Below are 26,632 nucleotides of genomic sequence, written 5' to 3'. Positions count from 1 at the left end.
ACAAATTGTATGTTTAGCTGCTTCGAAGAATTTTTCATTTTGGTAATGATGCTGTTTTTACACTGAGGATTTAGGATGATGTCTGGGATTAATAGAAAATGTGGTTTACTATAACAATATTCACTATATGCTGAAAATGATAAACCGTAAAGTTCCAGACAAAAGTTCACCCAAGCAATGCTACTATCAGATCTTGTACTATCAGAGCTGTTCAGAGTCTATTGCGCGGATCCTGTTATCCCTACATAACGAAACTGTTCCATAATTGTTATCGATGTAAATGTTCAAAGTGAATACTCGCCAAAATTTGATGTTAATACTCATCAAACACCACACTAGTAACGATAGAAGGTCTGTCCTGCGGCGACACATGAAAATACAACATACGCAAACTGAGAATAAATCACTGGAGTCGTTCCGCAATTAACACTTTACCCCAATGTGAACTCATTGTTATGTGCATACTGAGTTAAGTAATACAGCATCCAAAGCTGTTCCTTGCAACTGCACAGACGCGACGCAGCTTCCGACATGGAGTGTGCCCTGATACGAATCTAGAAGAGAACTATGGCCTGAATGCAGCTCACAGTGCTCTTATTTATATAGCCTTGGTGTGGACTGCCGAAAGTGCAGCCGACAAAATTTGCCATCCTGACTAGCAGCTGGGGCTAGTAGAGCACCACTTCAAGTTACTAAATAATTAATTGCTTCTTTCGCTGAAGGCCGATGAAGCTCTCAATTTAATTGTGCAATCAGCACACAGGTAAGTATCTATAATAAAATTCTGCTGTGGCTAGGTTAAATACTTTTGGCGATAGAATTATTTTAGTTGTACTGCACGCAGTAGATGAGCTCTGCACTTGACCTTTGGAGAGATGCTACAGCTGTAGTTTTATGGCTACCTTTTGGAAACTTCTCACATATAGCTACCTTACGGGAACTTCTCACATCTTTGTTATTAATCTCCATTCTTCTTAAATCTACGCATCCTATCTTTATCTAATCACTTACTTAATCTATCTTGCTTCCGTAGTTTTAAGACACAAAAGCAGAAAATTATGAGTTTCAACCAAAATATTTCTTTGTGAGATCCATCATGCTGTTTCCATTAAATTACAATGAAAAAGGAATCCAAATATAAATTTTGAAGTCTCTAGCTCCTTCCTGTTGCACCGATGATTGTTACATAAAACGTCCAAATTTTGAAAACTCTTAAAGTTACTAAACTGAAACTTAACACATTATCATTTTAGCATCACTCCTGACATGCTATTAACTTTACAGATTATGTACTTTACTTTTAAAGTATTGTGCAACATTCGTGACGTCATAGCTACTAGTTCCAGCGGACTAGGCTGGCACACAATGGAAAGCATATGAATGCTATATGGCGTAAGTAGGCTGCTTCCCTACATACTGTTTACAAAACTTCTTCAAAATTTGGATGTGTAGTGCTTAAGATTTGACAGTTCTAGAAATTAATGTGGGAAATTTGTTGCAGATACTTATTTGCACACTTGCTTGTTATTTTGATCCTCAGTTTGATGCAGCTCTCCATGTCAATCCATACCGTGCAAGTCTCTTCGTATCTGTATAACAGACTACATCAGTTTGTATGAGCTTACTGTGTTTATACATTAGTCTCCTTGTACAGTTTTTACTCCCACCACTCCAGAAATCCCCTTCCCCACATACAATCACTTACCTGCGTTACCAAAATGGCGATTTGTCGATGCTTCAGGACATGTCCTATCAACCAATTCCTTCTGTTTGTCTGATTGTGCCATGCATTTCTTGTCTTCCCGATTTCGATTCGGAAGCTGTTCACCTACCTAATCTTAAGTGTTCCTTGGTAGCGTGGCATCTCCTAAGCTTGTGTTCTCTTCGTGTCTAAATGGTTCATCATCCGTGTCTAACTCGTGTACAAGTTTACACTACTGACAAATACATTTGGAGAAAGCTTCCAAACACTTACATGTATATTCAATGTTATCATATTTCTCTTATACAGGAAGGCTTTCCTTACTTGTTACAGACGTCAAATCCAGGAAGCTCTGAACCAGCAGACATTCCACCAGTTCAAAGCATATGCTGAGCAGCAGTATCCTGGAAACCCGGAACAGGTGAGCTGGTTTGATGTGTAATGTCTGACAGAAGCAAGGACCATTGCACTATACTTACTGTCATAGACTGACGCCAATATTTCTTTTCTTCAGGTGTTACTGCTTTGTTACTTGCCTCATTCCAAGAATTGTTCCCTGGTAGAAGCTGTTCCTCAATACAGCAGGTTCCACTAACTTTTTCTGTGACTGCTTTATTTTGTTCTAAGGTCTGAACATGTTGCAAGGTTCATTCTATATGTGTACATAAGAGTGTGTATTCATCAGTTTCATATTAGTACACAAATGTAAAAAAGGTCTGAACTCTAAGGATTTATAGAAGATTATATGTTTCGATAAACGTACCTTCGTGGTCTTTTAAGGTTTCGAGTGGAAGGGGTCAGGTGTCAGCAAACTGCTTTTCAGTTCTGGGCTTATTCTAACCTCTGTTTTGTATGTATATGGGATAGAGAGGGGACCCCCAAAATATGAAGTGATCTTTGCATTATCTTTGAAGTCGCTATAGAAAATATGTTTAAGGGGAAAAGAACTGAGCTATAAGTATTTCTAAAGTTAAACAGTGGAAAACTCGGGATGGAATAATGAAGGATAGCAAAGATGTTAAGTTGCAGATAGGCACAACAAAGTACATAAGTGCCTATGTCCGTATCGGATCCACCAACCACCAGCAATACCTCTACTTAGCAGCTGCCACCCATTCCACACCAAGAAGTCCCTTGCATACAGCCTAGTCCCCCTTCGGCATCACATCTGTAATGGCGAGCAGTCGCTCTCGAAAAACACCGAGGGTCTCGCTGAGGCATTCACAGATCGTAATTATTCTCCCAAGCTTGTACGGAATCAGATTACCATGGCTTATCCTGCCAGTCACCCCACACCTTCCGAAGTCCCGCAGTCTGGCCACAGAGGAGCATTGCCTTAATGACTAGGTACCACCCAGGACCAGAACAATTGAATCACATTCTCCACCAGGGTTTCGACTACCGCTTGTTGTGCCCTGAAATGAGGAATGTTCTACCCACTGCCCTTCCTAACCCTCCCACAGTGGTATCCTGCTGCCCACTGAACCTACACAATATCCTCGTCCATCCCTGCATGACTCCTCTTCCCAAACCCCAACCCCTTGCCTCACTGCTCATCCCTGTAATAGACCTCGAAGTGAGACCTGTCCCATACATCCTTCCACGGCCTCGTACGCCAGTCCAGTCAGAAGCATCACGTATACCGTCAGAGGCAGGGCTACCAGTGAAACCGGTCGTGTGATTTACGAGCCAAGCTGCAACCTGTGTGCTGTGTTCTATGTGGCCGTGACAACAGACAAGCTGGCCGTTCGCACGAACGGCCATAGACAGACTGTGACTGAGAAATGGCTGGACCACCCAGTTGCTGAGCATGCTGTCCAACACAGCATTCTTCATTTTAATGACTGCTTCACGTCCTGTGCACCACACCAGCATTTCTGGAATGCACAGGTTGAAACTCTCCCTGCAGTATAAACCTCCCGGTCTCAACCTTCGTCAGTCATTATCCTTTACCCACCTATGCCCTTCCCCGTTCCCACTACAGCACTATGCAGCCCTCTGTTCCACCGACACACCCACAGTCATTTTAATTCTCTCCTTTCCCGCTGTCCCTCTCCCCACACACCCCTTGCCTTCTGTCTAACCCCCTGAGTGCACCTAGCTGCCCTATCCTCTCTCCACCTTGTCCATGTGTGTTCCCCCAAGCAGCACTTGACTGTCCCCCACCGCTACCCTGCTACAGCTACCCCTACTCCTCCCTCTCCCCATCTCAGCGTCGTCCTTATCCCCACCACCCAGATTACTTCTACTATCATGCTCTGCTGTTTGCGGTCTGGACTCTCCAGCCAGAGACTATGGCCACGTGTGTGAACTGCAGTTGTGTTTGTGAGCGCGCTCCTTTGTGTGTGTTTGTTTGTTGTCTAATTCCGATGAAGGTCTTTTTGGCCGAAACCTTACGTGTTTGACAATGTTTTTGTTGGCCCCCTCTGTGACTCAACATCGCCACTATGTGGTGAGTAGCAATTTATCCTTTCCGTAACATTCCTGAAGTTAGTATTTTTGCGAATGCTTTACTTTATGTATAAAAAATTAAAGACTATAATTTAAAGATTTATTCTTTTCTTATTTAAGCAGTGTGTATCGTGCAATTATAAGGAAATTCTTTGACTAAAAAAATTTATTCTTTAGCATCATGTAGCCTCGTCTCAAAACTTGGTAATTAACTTATCTCATCTTTATTGTCGGTAAGTGTTATGATGGTTCAGAATTAAGAACTCTACTGCATTTCAGTCAGAAAGTTTGCAGTGAAAAATGTAATTGCTGGATTTTTTACATTTGCTGCACAAAATGTAGCCAACATATGCAAATTGTTTTTAAATCTTGGAGGAGAGTCATGTCCCAGTCCGAACTGGAGTTAATATATTTTATATACCACTACAAGCTGTACTTGTTACACTGTCAGTCCTGTTTGACCACGTACATCAAATTCAATACAAAATTGAGTTGTAATTGCGACATATTCTATTCTCTGAGGTGCCGGACAGGTACCGGACTATCTTTCCCGTACAGGCCGCAGTAGCTCAGTAGAATCCAAATCCACGGAAGTTATGTCGTGATTTGCAGCAAGCAGTGCTGGTGAGGCAGCTGCAGGAGCAGCACTACCACCAGTACATGCAGCAGCTCTACATCCAGCAGCAGCAGCAGCAGCAGCAGCAGGGGAGGGCCGTGCCCGGCGCCATGGATGGCGACACAGACGAGCAGGCCAGGCTGCTCCAGCACCTCGGCTCCAACGGCACGCTGTCACCCCGGGGCGAGGACAGTGACGACGAGGACGAAAATGGAGGTGCGCCACAAATTCTGCTAGCCTCGTTTTTCGCTAAGTAGGGCATCTTGGCACTTTTCTTCGCATAACGGCAAAATAAAAATTTCTGTTATTTTTAGGCGATGATGGCTTTTTAATATTTTTGATAACTCGTAATTTGGCTCGATAGTAGAAGTCAGTGACAGGGGACCTTCTGAAGGTGCTCTCTTTGGTTACAGAGCATTCCAGAGATGTTCTCTATGGTTACAGAGGATGTTTGAAGTGACTTCTATAATCAGTGACACTGTTTTTAAAATACGAGAGAATGCCACTTCAGCTTGGCTTCATGCTTCACCCTGTTAACATATTTTTATATTTATATAATTATTTTGTACTTAATCATCAGGAAGGTGATATGGATTTTCTTAATTACGCTTATACAGGTATACAGTAATATTTTACATTAAAAATTACACATTAGATTTGGATTTTAGATTAAAATACACAAGTTCGATTTTTGAATACCATGTTGTTGCTGCTGCTGCTTTTTATGTTGTTATCTTCAGCCCAAAGACTGATTTGATGCAGCATTCCATACTAGTGTGTCCCGTGAAAGTCTCTTCAGCTCTATACAACTACTGCAACCTACATTTATTTGAAACTGTTTACTGAATTCATCCCTTGGTCTCCCTCTGCAGTTTTACTTCCCGCACTTCCCTCCATTACCAAATTGATGATTTCTACATGCCTCAGTACTTGCTCTATCAACCAGTTCCTGTTACTTAAGATTTTCAGAGAGTGCATTTCAATCAGTGTTGCAAATATATTCTGTAAACCTACAAATGCTATTAATATAGATTTACTTATATTAAATCTATCTTTTGAGATAAATTGTAGGATCGGTACCACCTCACGTGTTCCTACATTTCGCCAAAACCCGAACTAAAAGTTCTCTGAAGTAATTGCAACCATTCACCAAACTGATCTTCCTGAAGGTCATTTGCTACCAGTTTTTCCATTCTTCTATAAATAATTTGTGACAATGTTTGGAATTTGTGGCTTACTAAACTGGTGGTTCAGTCAGCAACACCCTTCTTTGAAATTGGTATTATTGCATCTTCTTTAGGTCCGATGGTATTTCGCCTGTGTCAAATATCTTGCACACTCAGTGGAATACTTTTGTCATGTTTGACTCTCCTGAGGATCTCAATAATTCAGAGGAAATGCCTGCTCTGGTGTATGACTTCCATGTAGAGCTTTCAGTACTCTGTCAAGTTCTGTCCTATCTCCCATCTTATTTTCTCCTACCTCATCTTTTCTTTCTATAATATTGTCCTCCAGTTTCTGTCCCTAATATGAACACACTACAAATTCATTACATCTTTCAGATTTCCATCTCTGCTTAGTGCGAGCTTGTCGTCTGTGCTCTTGACATTCGTACTCCTTCTTCTCGTTTCCCCAAAAGTGTTTACTATTTCTGTAGGCAACACCTGCCTTACCCCTAGTTATTCATACTTCTGCAGCATTCCGTTTGTCTTCTAGTTATTCCTGCTAAGCTATTTTGCACTTTCTGTGAATCTCACGTTTTGGTGTGTGTTTGTGTTGCCTTTAGCCTGCTTCATTTGCTGTATTTTTGTATTTTCTCTCTTCATCAGTAAAATTCAGTATTTCTTGCATTGTTGAAAGATCACTACTGGGCCAGGTCTTTCTGCTTGTTTAATCTGGTGCCACAAATATTTCATCTACAGTAGATACCCACTCATCTTCTGCTGTATTCCTTCCTGCTGTTTCACTCGATCCTTGCCTATTACTCCTCTTGAAATTCTGAACAGCCTCTGCTTCTTTTAATTTATCCAGATCCATCCTTCTTTATTTCCTACTTTTCTCCAGTTTCCTCAGTTTTAACCTGTTGTTCATAACCAATAAATTACAGCCAGAGTCCACATCTGTCCCCTACTAATGTCTAAATTGTTGTTTCAGAATCTCCATTACACTATTATACAATCTATCTGAAAACATATTACCTTCTTTCATGATTCTTAGGCCAAGTAGCGCAATGGTTAAATTATGCTCTGTGCAAAACTCTATCAAGCAGCTTCCCCTTTCCCCTGTCCTTGTTCTCCTGCTATTTTTCCTTATCTTCCTTTTCCTGTTATCAAATTCCAGCCCTTATCGCAATTAAATTTTCTTATCCCTGAACGATCTGTATAATTTCCTGTATAGCACCATACATTGTTCCAATCTCATCATCTGCAGAGTTAGTTGGCATATAAATTTGTTCTACTGTGGTGGGTGTTGGCTTTGTATGTACCTGGGGTGCGGTAAAGTGTTTATTGTGCTGTGTATTGTAGCTCAGATGCATTCCTATTTTCTTATTGGTTAATGGACATGCTCTTGTACTCAAGTTGATTTACTGTTTATAATTGTCTATTCATCCTCCCACAAACAATGTTGTTCGTGCTACCACAATTCACTAATTCATACTATATCCAACATCAGACTATACATTTCCCTTTTAAAATGCTCTAAGCTATCTACTCAACTAAGGCACCGAACATTCCACACTGTGACCCTTAAAATACACACACCAGTCACTCCCAATGAAGAAATGCTCCTAAACAGTCACCACTTGGAGATCCAAATAGTGAACTATTTTACCTCTGGAATATTTATCATAAGAGGATGGCATCACTGTTTAATCATATGGTAGAGCTGTATATCCTTGGGAAAAATAATGACTGCAATTTCCCCTTGCTTTCAGCTGTTTACAATACCAGCACACCAAGGCTGTTTTGCCTAATATTGCAAGGCCAGATCAGTCAATCATCCAGATGGTTGCACTTCGTACTACAGAAAGGGCTCCTGCCCTTCTTCAGGAACAATATGTTTGTCTGACCTCTCAATAGACACCCGTCCTTTGTGGTAGGAGGTGTTGAATCACGGACAGACACTATGACAAGACTACTAAACATTTGAGCTTTCGAAAAAAAAAAAAAAAAAATCTTCCTTGGAAATGAGAAAAAACCTGAATTTTTCACACTGTGCTTCATTCAGTGTACAAATATTGATGCCTTATTCTGGTGCTGAAAGGTCATTATAGCTTGTTTGAAATCACGTTACAAGTCTTTGTGATATTAAGATGCAAACAATTAGTTATGAACCACTCTCAGACCTGTTCAACTACCATTTGAGCTGTGTCTGCTAGAGATGTTGAGAGGTTCCTGAACTCAGAATTGTTCAGGCCCTTCAAAAAGTGTGCTAATGTGTAATGTGTAGACTTGTACAAATATCATTTAAATGGTTTAACAAAAAATTATGTAGCTTGTCTCTCTTGGAATGATATGAACAGATTTAGTGATTAATGAAAAGTGTTTAAATTTCAGGTGGTCTGCCAACTCCGTCAGCTGCTTCGATGTGGACTCGAAAGGACATACGCGAATTCAAGGAAGCTATCCGAAGGGAGTCGGGAGATGCCATCATAAAGGTTGGCCACGGAGAAACAGTAACGGTGAGATCATCGTACACGTGTGCATCAGTTCAATGTTGTGTGCTGCTGCTTCTCAACTAAGTCCTAACTTTTCTGTAACCAGTACAAACCAGTCCATGAGGCAGGAGTAATTGTTACGAAATTGAAAATAATTCCTTAATTGAGAGTGCCTTGAGTGCGTCACCAGATTCCTGTTCTGGGACTCTCACAACATTGATTTTGCCTGGAGGGCTAGAAGCCATTTTTCAGGTTCTTCACAAGCTCCAGTGCTGTTCTGTTATTTTTATTTCCTGTCTCACAAATAACAGACGTGTGTGTGTGTGTGTGTGTGTGTGTGTGTGTGTGTGTGTGTGTCAGACTGGCATGATACTTAAAAAAGATCTATTATTCATCTTGTTTGCACTAGTTTTTTTAAAATGATTGGTTTCAGTTCAACTTGAACTTTCCTCAGATCTGTAGACGACAGAATGTACCCCAGAATGTACCTGATTGTATTGGTTAGAAGGGTAACCTGTGCAACTTCAGCAAAAAAATGTACATGCCCTGTTACATAATAAAGTAATGGTTTAGTAGAATCCACATTATTAATATAACTCACAAGGCTACTGCCAACAGGTGGATTATTATTATTATTATTATTATTATTATTATTATTATTATTATTATTATTATCCGGTCATTCTTCTGAGTGGTTTGATGCAGCCCACCACAAATTCCTCTCCTGTGCCAACCTCTTCATCTCAGAGTAGCAGTTGCAACCTACGTCCTCAATTATTTGCTGAATGTATTCTGGTCTCTGTCTTCATCTATAGTTTTTACCGTCTACAGCTCCCTCTAGTACCACGGGAGTTATTCCTTATGTCTCAACAGATGTCCTATCACCTTGTCCCTTCTTCTTGTCAGTGTATTCCACATATTCCTTTTCTCTGCAATCCTGCTCAGAACCTCCTCATTCCTTACTTTATCAGTCCACATAATTTTCAACATTTGTCTGTAGCACCACATCTAAAATGCTTTGAATCTCTTCTGTTCTGGTTTTCCCATAGTCCATGTTTCACTACCGAATGTACATTCTCAGAAATTACTTCCTCCAATTAAGGCCTATGTTTGATACTAGTAGACTTCTCTTGTCCAGGAATGCCCTTTCTGCTAGTGCTGGACTGCTTTTGATGTCCTCCTTGCTCCATTCGTCATTCGGTTATTTTGCTACCTAGGTAGTAGAATTCCTTAACATCATTTACTTCATGACCATCAATCCTGACGTTAAGTTTCTCATTGTTCTCATTTCTCCTACTTCTCATTACTTTACTCTTTCTTTGATTTACTCTCAATCCGTATTATGTACTCATTAGACTGTTCAATCCATCCAGCAGATCATGTAATTTTTCTTCACTTTCTCTGCAGATAGCAATATCGTCAACAATTCGTATAATTGATGTCCTTTCACCTTGTATTTAAATTCCACTCCTGAACCCTTCTTTTCTGTCCATCATTGCTTCTTCGACTTATAGATTGAACAGTAGGGGTGAAAGACTACATCCCTGTCCTACACCCTTTTTAATCCGACCACTCCGTTCTTCACTTTCCAGTCTTATTTTCCCTCCAGGCTCCTGTACATGTTGTACATTACCTATCCCTCCCACTAGCTTAACGAACCTTAGAATTTTTAACATCTTGCACCATTTGACATTATTAAACGCTTTTTCCAGGTCAACAAATCTTACGAATGTGTCTTGATTTTTCTTTTCTTTTGCTTCCATTGTCAACTGCAACATCAGAATTGCCTCTCTGGTGGATTTATCTTTCCTAAAGCCAAACTAATCATCATCTAACATATTCTCAATTTTCATTTCCATTCTTCTGTATATTATTCTTCTCAGCAACTTGGATGCATGAGCTGTTAAGCTGATTGTACGATAATTCTCTCACTTGTCAGCTCTTACAGTTTTTGGAATTGTGTGGATAATATTTTTCCGAAAGTCAGATGGTATATTGCTAGACTCATAGATTCTACACACATATGTGAATAGTCATTTTGTTGCCACTTCCACCAATGATTTTAGAAGTTCTGATAGAATGTTACCTATTCCTTCTGCCTTATTTGATCTTAAGTCCTCCAAAGCTCTCTTAAATTATGATCCTGATAGTGGATCCCCTCTCTCTTCTAAATCTACTTCTATCTCTTCTTTTATCATATCAGACAAATCTTTCCCTCATAGAGGCCTTCCGTGTAATCTTTCCACCTATCTGCTCCCCCCTCTGCATTTAACAGTGGAATACCAATTGCCCTCTTAACACTTTGCTGTCCAAACATCTCGTACAAATTGATTCGCTTGGCACCGGCAGCGCTAATTCAGATTACTTGTCTGGTCACCGGCCATTCTTGACATTATTTGGAGATTATAAATTGTTAAGTTTTACTAATCTCATCATTAGTTCTCATAAGTTCACAGTCCTGTTCCCCTACTTTCATGAAATTTCAGAGGTATACATATGTAAATAAGTACAAAATTTGTTTGTTTCATATATTTGTTTATTTGCATTGTCTTTGGTACTTAGTATTTCACTTTCATATGATATGCAGCAAAACAGTCTCCAAGATGTAACGCAACTCCACAAGACTTGCACATTAAGTTGTTTGTTGTCCTTTTTTTGTTTTTGGAAGATACATCGAAGTTCCTTTTTTCGTTTATTCGTTTCAGAAATAAGTCTTAGTTGGTGTTGCTTTATGTAACCAGAAAGTCTGTCAACTGGATCGTGATGAGACGTATGTGATGTAGTGGCAACCTCCCAAGTTTTGCTCAGAAGCAGGTACATGGTCTTTTATTCGCGAAACAGACATTTTCAGTAAAAAAATCGTGAAATTGGAGACTCTTGTATTCTGTATTGAAATATTGCCATGTACGGAATGCACTAAATAATATGCAATTAAAGAGGTACATGCAAACCTTTTTTGACCATTTTATAGTTTTTCTGTATATAGGGTAATAACTCAAATATTTTCGAAGCTCTCCATACCTTTGCATTGATGACAAGCTTCAAACACATTGACTTTTTGTGCATTATATTTTTTCAGAAATCGTCTATTTTGCCCTATCATTCCACAAACTTAAATTTTCTTTTCAAGTAACTTCTCTTCAGGTTCTACACTGTTACAATAATTATCCATGTAGAGGCGATGCCACTTACCGTAAGAAGGTGTCAGTAGTTCTATCTTCTGTTTTTGCTAAAGGCAGTCCAGCGCCAGGATATATCTTGAATGAGGAAGTGTATCCCGTACTTGAATCACATAGCATCTGAATGATTATGCCATATTTTATTATTTTCAATGGATTGTAAACTTTAAAATGGTATCATTACTTCATCCATTGAGATGTTTGACTTAGACTAAAAGTTTCTTTAAACTTTTTTGAAGAATAAGCAATTACGAATTGCACTTTGAAAAGCCAATCGGCATTATCCAGTTTATTGTTATTGTTGGAAAAATGTAATAAAGATAGCAAGCCCAAACCATTTTCTAAGTTCGGGTCCCATAACATCGACAAATTTGGCATTTTTTAAATCCAGTTTCCTTCTATTGTGATTTTGACTGTAGTACTTGTTGTTTTCATTGCTAATATATTCAAATAGATCGATCCGAACATATAATTCTACGATATCTTTGATGCTGTGTGTATCTTTGGGAAATACGTTTGGACCCGGAGATCCTTCAAATTTATTATTGGTCCTCGGTAAATAAAAGTTTGACCAATGTGCACTGTCTTCTTCGTCTGATCCATCCGAATCAGTTGGCAACCGTAGTGTTCGCTGAATTCTTCTTGGATGTATTTCACTATCTTCTGACGTTTCTGCTTCACTTTTGTTTTTTTGATGTGCATTGTGTTCTTCCAAATTGGCCAAATCGTCAGGAACATCAGACAAGACGTTCACGCACTCATAGTCATACTTATAAAAACAAAATTGTTGATGTGTGTAACTTCCTGTCACCTAAACAAAACACCAACAGAATGCAAAAGATACTAAAGTGCTGTCGCTGGCCACTGCGCGATACTATGTTCACGCCACTGTGGTTTCGCCAGCAACAGAGCGATACTGTGCACATGACACCACTGTGGTGTCGCCAGACGACATAGTGTTAATGTTACCACCCTTGCTTTTAATTTCGCTGAAGGTTGCTTTGACTTTTCTGTATGCTGAGTCGGTCCTTCCGACAGTCATTTCTTTTTCGATTTCTTCACACTCGTGCACCCCCTTTGACAAGGCTGTTAGCAGAATGAGGGTAACTTCTTATGCCGGAAGTCTTCGGCTGCCAGTGCTGATTTTCTATTATAAATTTAAGTGGTGGTGGGGTTCAAATCGAGGACTGAGGATGTTTTGATTACTAATTAAAGCCCATACCCCTAGACTGTGCATGCAGAGGGGTATCTGGGTGTGAACAAAATGATATAACTTGGACACACAACACAACCAAGAATGTTACTACATCTTTATTAGACTGTGGCATGTATGCCAACCACCATAACATACACTGAACACAATAAGATAAGGCAAATGGATGTAACCAGTAATAACATACACTGAACACAATAAGATAAGGCAAATGGATGCAAGCAGCAATAAGATGATAACTGAGGCTTGCTGGGCTCTATCGGATATCCGCAGTATTCCTCTTTCGTGGCACACTCTCACGGATTACAACACGCTGCTAATGTGCGTGGCTTTTAAATGTGAACACATTACTTCATTCCACTTCTCTTGGGGAACAGCTCGGATTTGCGAGATGTCCACGGTGTCTTCCTCTGCAAGGCACGTTAACGACCGAGAGCCGTTGAGAGACAGCATCAGTGGGAAGCAGCAAATATGCATTGGAGAGGTTAATCTTGGAAAAATACTGACCACCGGTGACCTTAGCAAAAAGTTCGTCAGGGCGTGGCAAGAGGTACGTGTCAGTGATAGAAGAGCACTGACAGGAACTTTGAAATCGCTGCAAAGGCATAACCATCCCGATGGGCTCTCGACAGTCGCTGAGGGTGGTAGCCCATTCACGGGATGCGATGAGTTGGATCACCCCAGAGGTGAGGTGGTCGAGCCCCACCTTGACGTGATCACAGAGTGCCGTCGGTACTGGGCGAGCCCGAAAGAAAGGCCGAAGGTTTCACGGTTACATGGGCTGTGGAATTACTAGCACCACGCAAATCCACAAAAAACAGGGCGGAAAATTCAGAGCATAAAGAGCTGAGTTGTGTATAAGGCACTTGATCATGGACGAGATTAACTTCATCGAAAACAGTAAGCCCAAAAAGCTTACAGCCATCCATTTCAAAAAAATTTTGGTGTGTGCACTGTTCACGATCAGAAAAGTGAACAGATGAACCACATGCTTATATATGACTGGGGCCGAGAAACTGCCTAATATCTGAATGCTTTGTTTACTGTAGGTGACTAATGTACGTGACAGTGGCACCAAAGGGAGAGAACCCAAGCCTATGTACGTTTGCGAATTGATTAATGACATGGCCGCACCAGTGTTGACTTACATGTGCAAAACCTTCTACTAAACCTTGACCTCAATAAAAAGCTTACTAATAGCAACGGAGATTGCCAATAGACAATTGACATCCGTGTCAGCGTCTGCAGTAGGCTGTTGGAATTTTGCATTACAAGCAGGAGCAATGTGGCGAGTTTTGTTACACTGGTGGCAAATGGCCCACCGCTTAGGACAATCCGGCATATTGTGAGTTACAAAACACGACGGACAAGAGGGAAGCGTGGAGCAGTCACGTTGTTGTCATTACTGGGCTTGCTGTGCTGCTGCTGCTGCGGCCATGGCTGGCATACTGAGGTGGGCCATCCGCCAAGATGTTTTTCTCACATGTGGATTTTCACCACCATATTGTCCCATTGTGAACCGTCCCACAAACGGTGGGGGGGGGGGGGAGGGGGGGGTTGAACTTCTGCAACCTCACACCATGATATAATTTGAGTACCTGCAGCCCTCAAAACCTCAAATGATTGTGCAATAGTGCAAATGTCGAAGAGGGAGGGGTTTTCATATTGAAGGCCCTGCTCATGAACCTCACGATCAGGGGCCAAACGAATGATTGCATCACGGGCCGTTTGGTCGGAATATGACTCCTTATTTTCATTACTGATAAAGTGACAATGATGGTTTCAACAGTGAAGCTCAGCTGCCCATGTCTTATAGGAAGCTTCCAGTTTCTTGCGACACCGATAGAAAACAACTCGAGTGGCAATGACGAGTGTCCGTTTACAGTAGTACTTCGAAAGAAGGTCGCACGTGTTATCGAAAGAGAATGAAGACCGATCCTGTAGGGGGTCCAGCTGGCAAAGGAGTTTATACGTGCAACGCGATAAAACTATGAATGGGGGTGATTCGTGCCCATCTGCTGTGCAAGCAAGCATGATGGACATCACTGTTTTTCACCCCCTGATGTAAGAACACTTATGTCTTTCTTTCCTTTGGTGTCAACCGTATAATTTGACGGCATGTCAAAATGTATGGGTGTTGGTCAGCATTTCCTATCTGACCAAGAAGTTATTGCTTTTCTCTGTGCCACCTAATAATGAAGCGCTGAAATTCCACAAGTTTTTCTTAATAATTTTTCGGCAGCTTCTGTGCAGCTGAAATTCGCCTTCGAAGTGAAAAATCCCAGTGCTTCATAAACAGATCAATCCAGCTCCGACTAGCCTTAAAATTTTCAATTTTTTGCTGTCTAGCTATTTCATGTGCCTTAATTTTTAAAATTTCGGCGTTCACAGGCAGCAATTTCTGACACTGTTCCTTAACAAATTCATTTAAAATCACTTCTAGTGCGTGATATCGGCCACACTTTGGCCCACCAAATGCTTTCCTGCTACTTGAACATTCAAATAATTTCTCTGTCAGCAGTCGCCATCGCATGACGTTACTCTCATCAATCCCGTATCGCAGACCTGCAGCACGATTAGAACTTTTTTCCGCAAAAGAAATAACTCCCCTCTTGAATTTGGCACTATAATGAAAGCGCTTCATTATGGTTCACTAACACCAACAAGCACTTTACAAAATTCCACGAAGCAATAGGTGCCGCTACTTGAAATCTTAATGAGCCCCAGCTTATCAACTCGTGCAACAGTCCTAAAGCCTTGTGCATTGTTGGTATTTTAGTGTAACAAAATTTATTTTTGTTGCTACGAATATTGGAAAGGCTGCTACATATGAAGATGAACAATACGGAATTTCTATGTACTTTGTTGGATAATGTATGAAAAAGTGGTGGTCGAAACTCGGGGCGAGAAAAAAGCTCGTCTTCTACCATTTCTTTTAATTTATTTACTGACGCATAGGTTTTGGCGCCAGTATTTATCTTTGTGCCTGCAAAGCATACCTGTCTAGCACTACATATATTCAGTGGAAGAAGTTAGTTGTGGCGGCACCTACCAACATTTTTCAGAACTTCCACTTACTTTGCACTCGATTCTAAGCCGCATGCAATTTTTTGGATTACAAAAATCGGAAAAAAAGTGCAGCTCAGATTCGAGTAAATACGGTAATTGTTTTGCAGATATGTGAAGTAAGTGGGCATTAACAGTTTTTTGTTTGTAAATGATTTTGTTGATGTGTTCTCTTTGTAGGTACGAGTTCCAACACATGAAGATGGCACATGCCTCTTTTGGGAGTTTGCAACAGACAACTACGATATTGGTTTCGGAGTATATTTTGAATGGGCGAAACCGACCACCAGTCAAGTTTCTGTTCACATCGCAGAGAGCGAAGAAGAAGATGAAGAGGAATTTGACGACGACGAGGACAATGACGGTATGAATTACATTTGGGACATATGCTGTATACAAATACATCCGCAAAGTGTCTCTGCAGTGGCAAGCTCCGCGTGTCTTGCCTCGAGGGTTGCGTAAGGTTGGCAAAACATTCATTTCACTGTATAAGCTAGGGGCCGGGATTCACCGCTAGTGGCCACTGTTATGTTGGGAGATGGGAGTCAACATTATTACAGTGAAAAAAAAATCATATTAATCACAATTAAACACTTTATACTCACCAAAATCACTGTAGGTGCTGGAAATGTTTTCCTCGTTTTTGAAGGCATAGTTAAATATGTTTACATTTGTTTGCAAACACCTTTACCAATGTTCCACGTGTCATCTAATACAGATAATCAGTTGTTGCAGTCTTCAGTTCATCTAATATCTTTGGGTTATTTTTATAATAGAGGGAAACATTCCACGTGGGAAAAATATAATTAAAAAGAAAGATGATGAGACTTACCAAACAAAAGCGCTGGCAGGTCGATAGACACACAAACAAACACAAACATACACACAAAAATCTAGCTTTCGCAACCAACGGTTGCCTCGTCAGGAAAGAGGGAAGGAGAAGGGAAGACAAAAGGATATGGGTTTTAAGGGAGAGGGTAAGGAGTCATTCCAATCCCGGGAGCGGAAAGACTTACCTTAGGGGGAAAAAAGGACAGGTATACACTCGCACACACACACATATCCATCCGCATATACACAGACACAAGCTTGTGTCTGTGTATATGCGGATGGATATGTGTGTGTGTGCGAGTGTATACCTGTCCTTTTTTCCCCCTAAGGTAAGTCTTTCCGCTCCCGGGATTGGAATGACTCCTTACCCTCTCCCTTAAAACCCATATCCTTTTGTCTTCCCTTCTCCTTCCCTCTTTCCTGACGAGGCAACCGTTGGTTGCGAAAGCTAGATTTTTGTGTGTATGTTTGTGTTTGTTTGTGTGTCTATCGACCTGCCAGCGCTTTCTTTGGGTTATTTTGATACACGAATGTTGCAGCCACACCCGAAAGGGAATGGTCGGGCAGAGACAGATCCGGTGAGTGCAGGGGCCAGAGACCTTTCATAATTACTCTGCCTCCACAGATGTCATTTAAAAGTCGTACGGACTGGTGTGCCGTATGAGTAGTGGTGTTGTCTTGTTGGAAAAATAAATAATTGAAGTCATTTTCATTTAGCAGGGGAATAAATCGTTAAATTATCTGGGATTAGTAGACATTGAAAGTTAACGTTAATATCGAAAAAGATCAGCCTATGATTCATGTTCACATTATTTCTCCCACATTCTTATTTTCTCTGTGTGCAATGGCATTCTCATAAGGCGTGTGGATTTTCTGATGACCAAATTTGTGAATTTTGGAATTAATGTCGCGACACAGGTGGAACCAAACCTTTTCAGTGAAAAAGGTTCAAACTAAAACATTAACTGTATGTCAGTTAACAAATCACTGAAACCATTAACAGTATAGTATTACGTGGTCTATACAATGTAATTGTTGCACAGCAGTATTTTTTAAGGATACATCCCCAGGTTTTTGGTTGCGGCCTTACGTGCTATCATACGAGACACTCTCCTCACTGATTTTGTTGGACTCCGCAGCATGATGTCCAAAGTGTCATCAAGCTTATGATAGTCAAAGTGTCATCAAGCTTCCGTTCTATGGGCTTCCCAGTTCGTGCTGCATCTTGAACTACATGTGCTGTGTGGAATTGGCAAGTTAAATCCTGTACAGAGTCATGATGTGGGCACCTTGCAGCAGGAAAGCGTAAACTAAATTGCCGCCTCACATGGCCTGAAGAATTTCCTTCTGCACAGAAAACCTCTTCCACTAAAAATGCTCCCTCTGCAACATTTATTTATTTATTTATTTGTTCTTGGTAATTACAGCCTATTATCTGAAAAGCTAAAATAGGCCATACAAATCACATTTCCTTGGATAGTAATAAATTACATATTAACTATTTATTTCTGACAATTTTTAAAATACTGCAACTACTTCTATAAAACTACAATAAGACCCTTAACCAGTTACCCAACTGCTGATACTCTCTGCAATCGTAAGCATTCTCCCAACACACAGTTTATGCAAGAAGTGGACGATAACACGACTAAAAGCTGCAACACACATGCAACACTGCTGTCCCCCGCCCTACCACTGCAGATCCACGGAACACGTGCAGGCGAGACTTGAATGTGCTGACAATTTTACACATCCTGCAAGGGGAGACACGTGAGGCTCACTGCCGCAGAGAGACTTTGCCGACGCACGGTAAATTATATTAGAATATTGGCAGAGAGCTGAAATTCAGCAATGCCCTTTTGTTTTTGCAAATTTTTGAGGTACTAAAAGTTTCCTGTAGTTTATGTTGGGATAAGTTTTCTTGTAAGGCTTTTGGTATAGTTAAGATGGAATTTGATTCTTTTATACATGAAACAGGTCTCTCCAAAAATTAATCTGCCCTCCAACTAATGTTCAATTCGTACAGATGATGCTCAAAGGGGCTCAGGAATAGTCTCGAAGCAGTAGCCATCTGATTGTCATTGACATGTCATGCAGTTTGTGTGTTGTTGTGTTTTTTTTAAGATTATATATTTATTTACACGCCAAGTCCCTTAGGATCAAATTGAGGACCAAATCTCCAAGGTCACGGAAAGTGTCAGTACATGAAATTACGACATAAAAGTAATGACAGATAAAAATAAAATGTTTATGGACCCGAAAGACTCAATCTGTAAGTCTAAATTAACATAATCGACAACACAACAAGAATCAGCTTAATTTTTCAAGGAACTCCTCGACAGAATAGGAGGAGTGACCCATTAGGAAACTCTTTAGTTTCAATTTGAAAGTGCATGGATTACTGCTAAGATTTTTGAATTCTTGTGGTAGTTTATTGAAAATGCATGCAGCAGCATACTGCACACCTTTTTGCACAAGAGTTAAGGAAGTCCGATGCAAATGCAGGTTTGATTTCTGCCGAGTATTAGCTGAGTAAAAGCTGCTTATTCTTGGGAATAAGCAAATATTGTTAACAAGGAATGACAGTAAGGAATATATATATTGAGAGGCCAGTGTCAAAATACCCAGAATAGTGAACAAGGGTCAACATGAGTTTCGTGAACTTTCACCACTTATTACCCAAACTGCCCATTTTTGAGCCAAAAATATCCTTTTAGAATGGGAAGAGCTACCTCAGAATATAATACCATATGACATAAGCAAATGAAAATAAGCAAAGTAGACTAATGTTCGTGTCGAACGATCACTCACTTCACATACCGTTCGATTAGTAAAAATGGCAGCATTAAGTCTTTGAACAAGATCCGGAACGTGGGCTTTCCACGACAGTGTACTATCTATCTTAACACCTAGAAATATGAATTGTTCAGTTCCACTAATCATATGCCCATTCTGTGAAATTAAAACATCAGGTTTTGGTGAATTGTGTGTTACAAACTGTAAAAACTGAGTCTTACTGTGATATAGCGTTAGTTTGTTTTCTACAGGTCATGAATTTAGGTCATGAACTGCACTATTTGAAACTGAGCCCGTGTTGCACACAGCATCCTTTACTCAGCAAACAGAAATATTTTAGAGTTACCCGTAATACTAGAGGGCATATCATTTATGTAAATAGGGAACAGGAGTGGCCCTAACACTGATCCCTGGGGCACCCTCCACTTGACTGTACCCCACATTACAGCCATTCTCAACATTGTGAATAATGACCATTTGCTGCTGTTGCTAAAGTAAGAGGTGAACCAATTGTGAGCTACTCCCAGTATTCCGTAATGGTCCAACTTCTGGAGCAATGTTTTGTGATCAACACAATCAAATGACTTAGTTAAATCAAAAAATATGCCAAGCATTCAAAACCTTTTGTTTAATCCATCCAGTAGAGATAAGAGAATACAGCATTTTCAGTTGTTAATCGACTTCTAAAGCCGAACTGTACATTTGATAGCAAATCGTGTGATACAAAATGATCAATTATCCTTACATACACAGCCTTTTCAATAACTTTAACAAACACTGATGGCGTAGAAATAGGTCCAAAGTTATCTACAATATCCGTTTATCCCATTTTATAAAGCGGCTTTACTACTGAGTACTTGAATCGTTCAGGAAACTGACCATTCCTAAAGGAAAAACAACAATTCTGGCTAAATACAGGGCTAACATGTGCAGCACACATAACCATGAGACTCCTTAGTCTTCTGTGATTTAATTATTGACTCAATCTCCACCTTGTCTGTATCACAGAGGAATATTTCAGATATCAACCTCGGAAAGGCATTTGCTAAGAAAGTTATATGATTCCCTGTAGAAATTAAATTTGTGTTTAATTCACCAGCAATGCTCAAAAAATGATTGTTAAATACTGTACATACTTCGGATTTATCAGTAACAGAAATATTTTTACTGCGAACTGAGTTCCTTCACAACTGACTATATGGTTTTAATTTTATCCTGTGAACTAGCTATTCTATTTGCATACCATATACTCTTTGCCTACCTAATTACATATTTAAACACCTTACAATACTGTTTGCAATGGGCTACTGTAGCTTGTTGTGCCTACTTCTAACATTTTGATGTAATTCCCACTTTGTTCTACAAGATATCCTTATCCAACTAGTCAGCCACCCGGGCTGCCTATTGCTGCTAGTACACTATTTAGAACATTCTAATGGAAAGCAACTCTCAAAGAGCATGAGAAATGTGTTAAGGAAGGCATTACATTTATCATCTGTTATCGGCACTATAAACATCCTCCCACTCTTGTTCGTTTGCTAGGTTTAAAAAACACTCTATTGCTGTTGGATCAACTTTCCTCCATAGTTTGTAATTATATGTGACATTTTTTGAGTAAAAAAGCCTTTTAGTTTTAAAATTTGTACATTATGGTCTGAAAGGCCATTCACCTTTTCACTAACAGAATGCCCATCTAGTAATGAAGAATGAATAAAAATGTTGTCTATGGCTGTGCTGTTATTCCCCTGCACCCTAGTTAGAAAAAACACAGTCTGCATCAGATCATACGAATTCGGAGATCTACCAACATTCTTTTTCTTGCACCATCATATACAAAATTTATATTGAAGCCACCACATATAACTAATTTCTGCTACTTCCCACAAAGTGAATCAAGAACCTTGTCTACCTTGAGCAGAAATGATCTGAAATCAGGGTTAGGGGGTGTATAAACAACAACAGTTAGTAGTTTCACTAAATTTAACTGCTCTGCACAAGATTCAAATGTCTGTTCAGTGCAGTGTCATGATAGTCTATGGACTCAAATGGAATACTGTTTTTTACATGCATAGGCACTCCCCCACCCCACACGGAACTCTTTGAAAAACAGCCAGCTAATCTGTATCCTCGTAAAGGATGCCTCTGAATTGTCAAAATATTTATGTGGTGCTCTGATATACCAGTAATATCAGAGTCAACTTCTTTAAGCAGTTCACTAACATTATCTCTAATACCTCTTACATTTTGATGAAATATGCTAATTCCTTCTCTACTTGGAAACATTATATCCTCATAAGGTGAGACCTTATTTAGAGGAACTTGTGATTCTAACTATTCATAGAATCATAGAATGAATATACTTGCAAATGCTTTGAAAATTCTACATAGGATACCAAAATGTCAAACCGCGAACCTTTTGGAAGAAATAGATATCAGAATGCCATCCTAAGTGAACAGATGTACCTCAGATGTAAAAATCATCTTGAAAACTTTATTGATGTAATAGAAAAAGGAAAGGGATGAACAAAACACAAAAAATAGAAAAAAGACAACATTAAGATCACACATCTATGTGATGCACAATATCCCTTCCAAAAACATCTCTGACTGCCTAAGCGATAATTTACTTCATAACATAAAGCATAATTGGAATGATCTTTGATTTTACACTAAATTTCTATAGAAATTAAATATATGACCTATTTACCAACATAGTACATAAAAGAGCTTTATGTTCCAAGATAGTTCACGGATGTCACTCCATGTAGAAGTAAGTGCAATACAAGTTTAAATCTCACAGTACTGTTGCATAGGAACCTGATAATGGCATACAAGCCAAAATCAAGTTTGTCATGAACTTACACAATCAATAAGAAATACACAATTTGCAGCTAATTTTGTCACAAAGTATGAACAAGGTGCCATATTATGGCATTATGCAACCAGTGTGCCCAGCAGAGAAGGTTGTATTACTTTGTCTGTGCTAAAATTGTCTCTTCTGGCTCTTCGACTTTTAGTCTGACCCTCTAGTTGTCTTCTCGGAGGCATGGCTTCCATAGTTACCATATAATAAGGGAAGCTGCAGCTATTCAAAATGAAGAAATTGAAAATTAGGAAGTTACTTGAAATTTTGTGGTAATTGCAGCAAATAAACACAAAGGTAGTTCCATTTTGTCTAAGAGAAAGTAAGCTAAAAAACGATGTCAGTAAACATTGTCATGTACAGTCTGTGTTGCCCTGAGAGGCTTCGTTACTATGATGATTTGTTTTGCACCTCTGAGAACATCAACCACCTAGCAGTTGTGGCCTTCTGTGCCAGATATGCTTGTGTTACTGCAACTGAACCATACGCAAATTTAAATGTGAATGTCTGTAGAATGCAATTCCACAAGATGTTATTTTTCTGTGTCATTTCTACCGTAGGACCTGACTGGTATGCATGCTAGAAGTTGGTGGCAGTGTAAGAGACAGAGTAAAATGTTTCTCATGTGTGTATGTCTACTTCTTTTCACGTTTCTTAATGCCCATGTACACACAGGATTTTTTTTCAGTGCACGCCTGTGGTGTAGTACCTTTCAATTTATATATGTTTCATTGTTCTCCTTGTATAATTAATGTTAAAAATTGATACTTCAATTTTTGATGTTAACGTATTAATATTATTATATGTATACTATATAAGAAAAATTTGGAGTAGGTATTAAAATCCATGGAGAAGAAATAAAAACTTCGAGGTTCGCCGATGACATTGTAATTCTGTCAGAGAGAGCAAAGGACTTGAAAGAGCAGTTGAACGGAATGGACAGTGTCTTGAAAGGAGGATATAAGATGAACATCAACAAAAGCAAAACGAGGATAATGGAATGTAGTCTAAGTCGGGTGATGCTGAGGGAATTAGATTAGGAAATGAGACACTTAAAGTAGTAAAGGAGTTTTGCTATTTGGGGAGCAAAATAACTGATGGTGGCCGAAGTAGAGAGGATATAAAATGTAGACTGGCAATGGCAAGGAAAGCGTTTCTGAAAGAGAAATTTGTTAACATCGAGTATTGATTGAAGTGTCAGGAAGTTGTTTCTGAAAGTATTTGTATGGAGTGTAGCCATGTATGGATGATAAATAGTTTAGACAAGAAGAGAATAGACGCTTTTGAAATGTGGTGCTACAGAAGAATGCTGAAGATTAGATGGGTAGATCACATAACTAATAAGGAGGTATTGAATAGGATTGTGGAGAAGAGAAGTTAGTGGCACAACTTGACTAGAAGAAGGGAACGGTTGGTAGGACATGTTCTGAGGCATCAAGGGGTCACCAATTTAGTATTGGAGGGCAGAGTGGAGGGTAAAAATCGTAGAGGGAGACCAAGAGATGAATACACTAAGCAGATTCAGAAGTATGTAGGTTGCAGTAGGTACTGCGAGATGAAGAAGCTTGCACAGGATAGGGTAGCATGGAGAGCTGCATCAAAGCAGTCTCAGGACTGAAGACCACAACAACAACAACAAACATGTATCCTGAGTTGATAAAAGACATGGGCTAGCCATATGCAAGTATACAGGTGGTGATAGTATTGTGTACACAAGGTATAAAAGGGCAGTGCACTGGTGGAGCTGTCATTTGTACTCAAGTGAGTCATGTGAAAAGATTTCTGATGTGGTTTGTGGCCACCCAATGGGAATTAAGACTTTGAATGTGGAATGATAGTTGAAGCTAGATGCCTCGGACATTCTATTTCAGAAATCATTTGGGAATTCAGTATTCAGAGGTGCACAGAGTGTGCCGAGAATACCAAATTTCAGACATTGTATCTCACCGCGGACAACACAGTGCCCAACGGTCTTCACTTAACGACTGAGAGCAGCGGCATTTGCGTAGAGTTGTCAGTGCTAACAGATAAGCAACACTGCATGACATAACTTCAGAACTCAATATGGGACATATGATGAACTAATCTGGTAGGACACTGGCAAAACTTGGTGTTAATGGGCTATGGGAACATACATTTGATGAGAGTGTCTTTACTAACAGCACATTGCGTGCAGTGCCTCTCCTGTGCTCGTGCTCATGTTGGTTGGACCCTAGATGGCTGGAAAACTGTGGCGTGGTCATATGAGTCCCAGTTTCAGTTGATACCAGCTGAGGATAGGCCTAAGGTCTCACCACAGTTGTAACATCAGTTCCCTTCAGATCACCGAAGTTAAGCACTTTTGGGCTCGGCTAGCACTCGGATGGATGACCGTCTGGTCTGCCGAGTGCTGTTGGCAAGCAGGGTGCACTCAGCTCCTGTGAGACAAATTTAGGGACTACCTGATTGAGAAGTACCAGCTCCAGTCTTGAAAACTGACCGTGACTGGGAGAGCAGTGTGCTGACCTCACGCCTTTCCGTATCCGCATCCAGTGACACCTGAAGACGGTATGGCGGTCGGTCAGTAGTGTTGGGCCTTCCGTGACCTGTTTGGATGGAGTTCAGTTCGAGAGCTAATGGCAGCGTTCAAGTGTAGTACACACCTACAAAGCTGTGGACCCTAGTTGTTAACAACACACTGTGCAAGCTGATGGTGTCTCCATAATGGTGTAGGCTGTGTCTGCACGAATGGATTGGGTCCTCTGGCCCAACAGAACTGATCTTAGACTGGAAATGGTTATGTTCAGCTACTTGGAGACCATTTGCAGCCATTTGCAAAGAAGTTGTTCCCAAACAACATTGGAATTCTCGTGGATGAGAATGAGCCGTGTTGGAAGGCCACAGTTGTTCGTGATTGGTTTGAAGAACATTCTCGAAAATTCGAGTGAATGATTTGGTCACCAAGATCACTAAATGTGAATCCCATCAAACTTTTACAGGACAAATCGAGAGGTCAGTTCGTGCACAAAATCCTGCACTGGCAATACTTTCATAATTGTGGATGGCTATAGACGCAGTACGGTTCAGTATTTTTGCAGGGGCCTGCCAACAGCTCGTCGAGCCCACGCGTGGCGAGTTGCTGCACTACGGTGGCAGCAGCAGGTCCGACATGATATTCCGTTATGTTTGTCACCTCAGTGTATATCAGGAGAAAAACAGCTACTGCACTTTCAATAAAGCCGCTTTTCTTTCTCCTGTACTGCTCAGCAGCTGTTGTTATCTCTGATACTTCAAACAGAGGAGTTATATAAAGGCATACAGACCTCACTCAGCTGCCTGTATACAAGAAAAGTTAGGTTCTACATAATATAAATATTACATTTCTGAGTCGAATTATTCTGTTAAATTGCGAAAGGAGTGAGTAATGAGGTATTCTTTTACTCTGTTTTTGAATGTTTGGGATTTTTCAATTTTCTGCTTGATACCCATTGGCAACCTGTTATTAGACCAGAATATAAAACTCTGTTTCGAGTCCTAGAGAGGGATTCATAGGTTATACGGAAATCACTTCTGCATCTAGTAATGTTCTTGTGAACTGCTGAATTCTTACGAAGTAGATGAAAATGATATCACTGTAAATGTTTAAACATGGACTGGAATACATCAATGCTGTAATTATGTGCTTCATTTTAGCCCCCAAAAATCGGAAAATATCAGAAACACTGCATTTGTGACTTTGTAGGCTTTCCAAGTATAATAAGTCTTGTAAGTCTCTTAGAGTGTGCTGCCAGATCCTAAAATCAACTCGATTCAATATTTTAGCTATCAAACTGGTCGCTGTCTTCAGGAGAATGCTGCTTCTGCTGATGAGTCTCAGTGGACCTCAGCAGCAGCTTTCTTCTGAAGATGGCAACTAGTTGGATCGCCAAAATATCTATTAGTCGATTTTAGGACCTGGCTGCAAACCCGAAGAGACTTTTAAGTACTGCTTTTGCTTTTCCTAAAAAAGAAAAAGTTATATTTTTGATGTGTGTGTTCACAAACAGTGAATTAAATATCAAGATGGAGAAAGAAATATCAGGATGGAGAAACAATAAGTTCTTGAGCTATTAAATTAAGAACATTATATTAACTAAAATAGCTTCACGAATTAATATCAAATGATGAAATTCATATTTCCTTCAAAAGCCAAGCCGAGCCAAGCTCACTAACAATTATATAATGTGGTTATTAATTCTGTTGTGTAAACCTGATATATTTTTGTAATAAAAGTTAATT

At 40.0% G+C, this 26,632-nt stretch overlaps 1 protein-coding gene across 2 annotated transcripts in view; it reads left to right on the top strand.

The window, feature by feature from the left end:
* The window catches only part of LOC126106373 (Golgi resident protein GCP60), an 88,043-nt gene that overhangs the window by 54,471 nt on the left and 6,940 nt on the right, over positions 1-26,632 (top strand). The window contains exons 5-8 of one of the 2 annotated variants that reach the window (XM_049912636.1): positions 2,036-2,123; positions 4,748-4,985; positions 8,327-8,451; positions 16,066-16,249. In XM_049912636.1, coding sequence (XP_049768593.1) covers positions 2,036-2,123; positions 4,748-4,985; positions 8,327-8,451; positions 16,066-16,249 — 635 coding nt within the window. The remainder of the gene's footprint in view (positions 1-2,035; positions 2,124-4,747; positions 4,986-8,326; positions 8,452-16,065; positions 16,250-26,632) is intronic. The other variant, XM_049912637.1, reaches the window with a different exon arrangement.

The sequence above is a fragment of the Schistocerca cancellata genome, chromosome 10 (assembly GCF_023864275.1).
Source record: "Schistocerca cancellata isolate TAMUIC-IGC-003103 chromosome 10, iqSchCanc2.1, whole genome shotgun sequence".
In the NCBI taxonomy this organism is placed as follows: Eukaryota; Metazoa; Arthropoda; class Insecta; order Orthoptera; family Acrididae; genus Schistocerca; species Schistocerca cancellata.
Note: the sequence above shows the minus strand (reverse complement) of the source record. Positions and strands in the feature narration are given on the sequence as shown.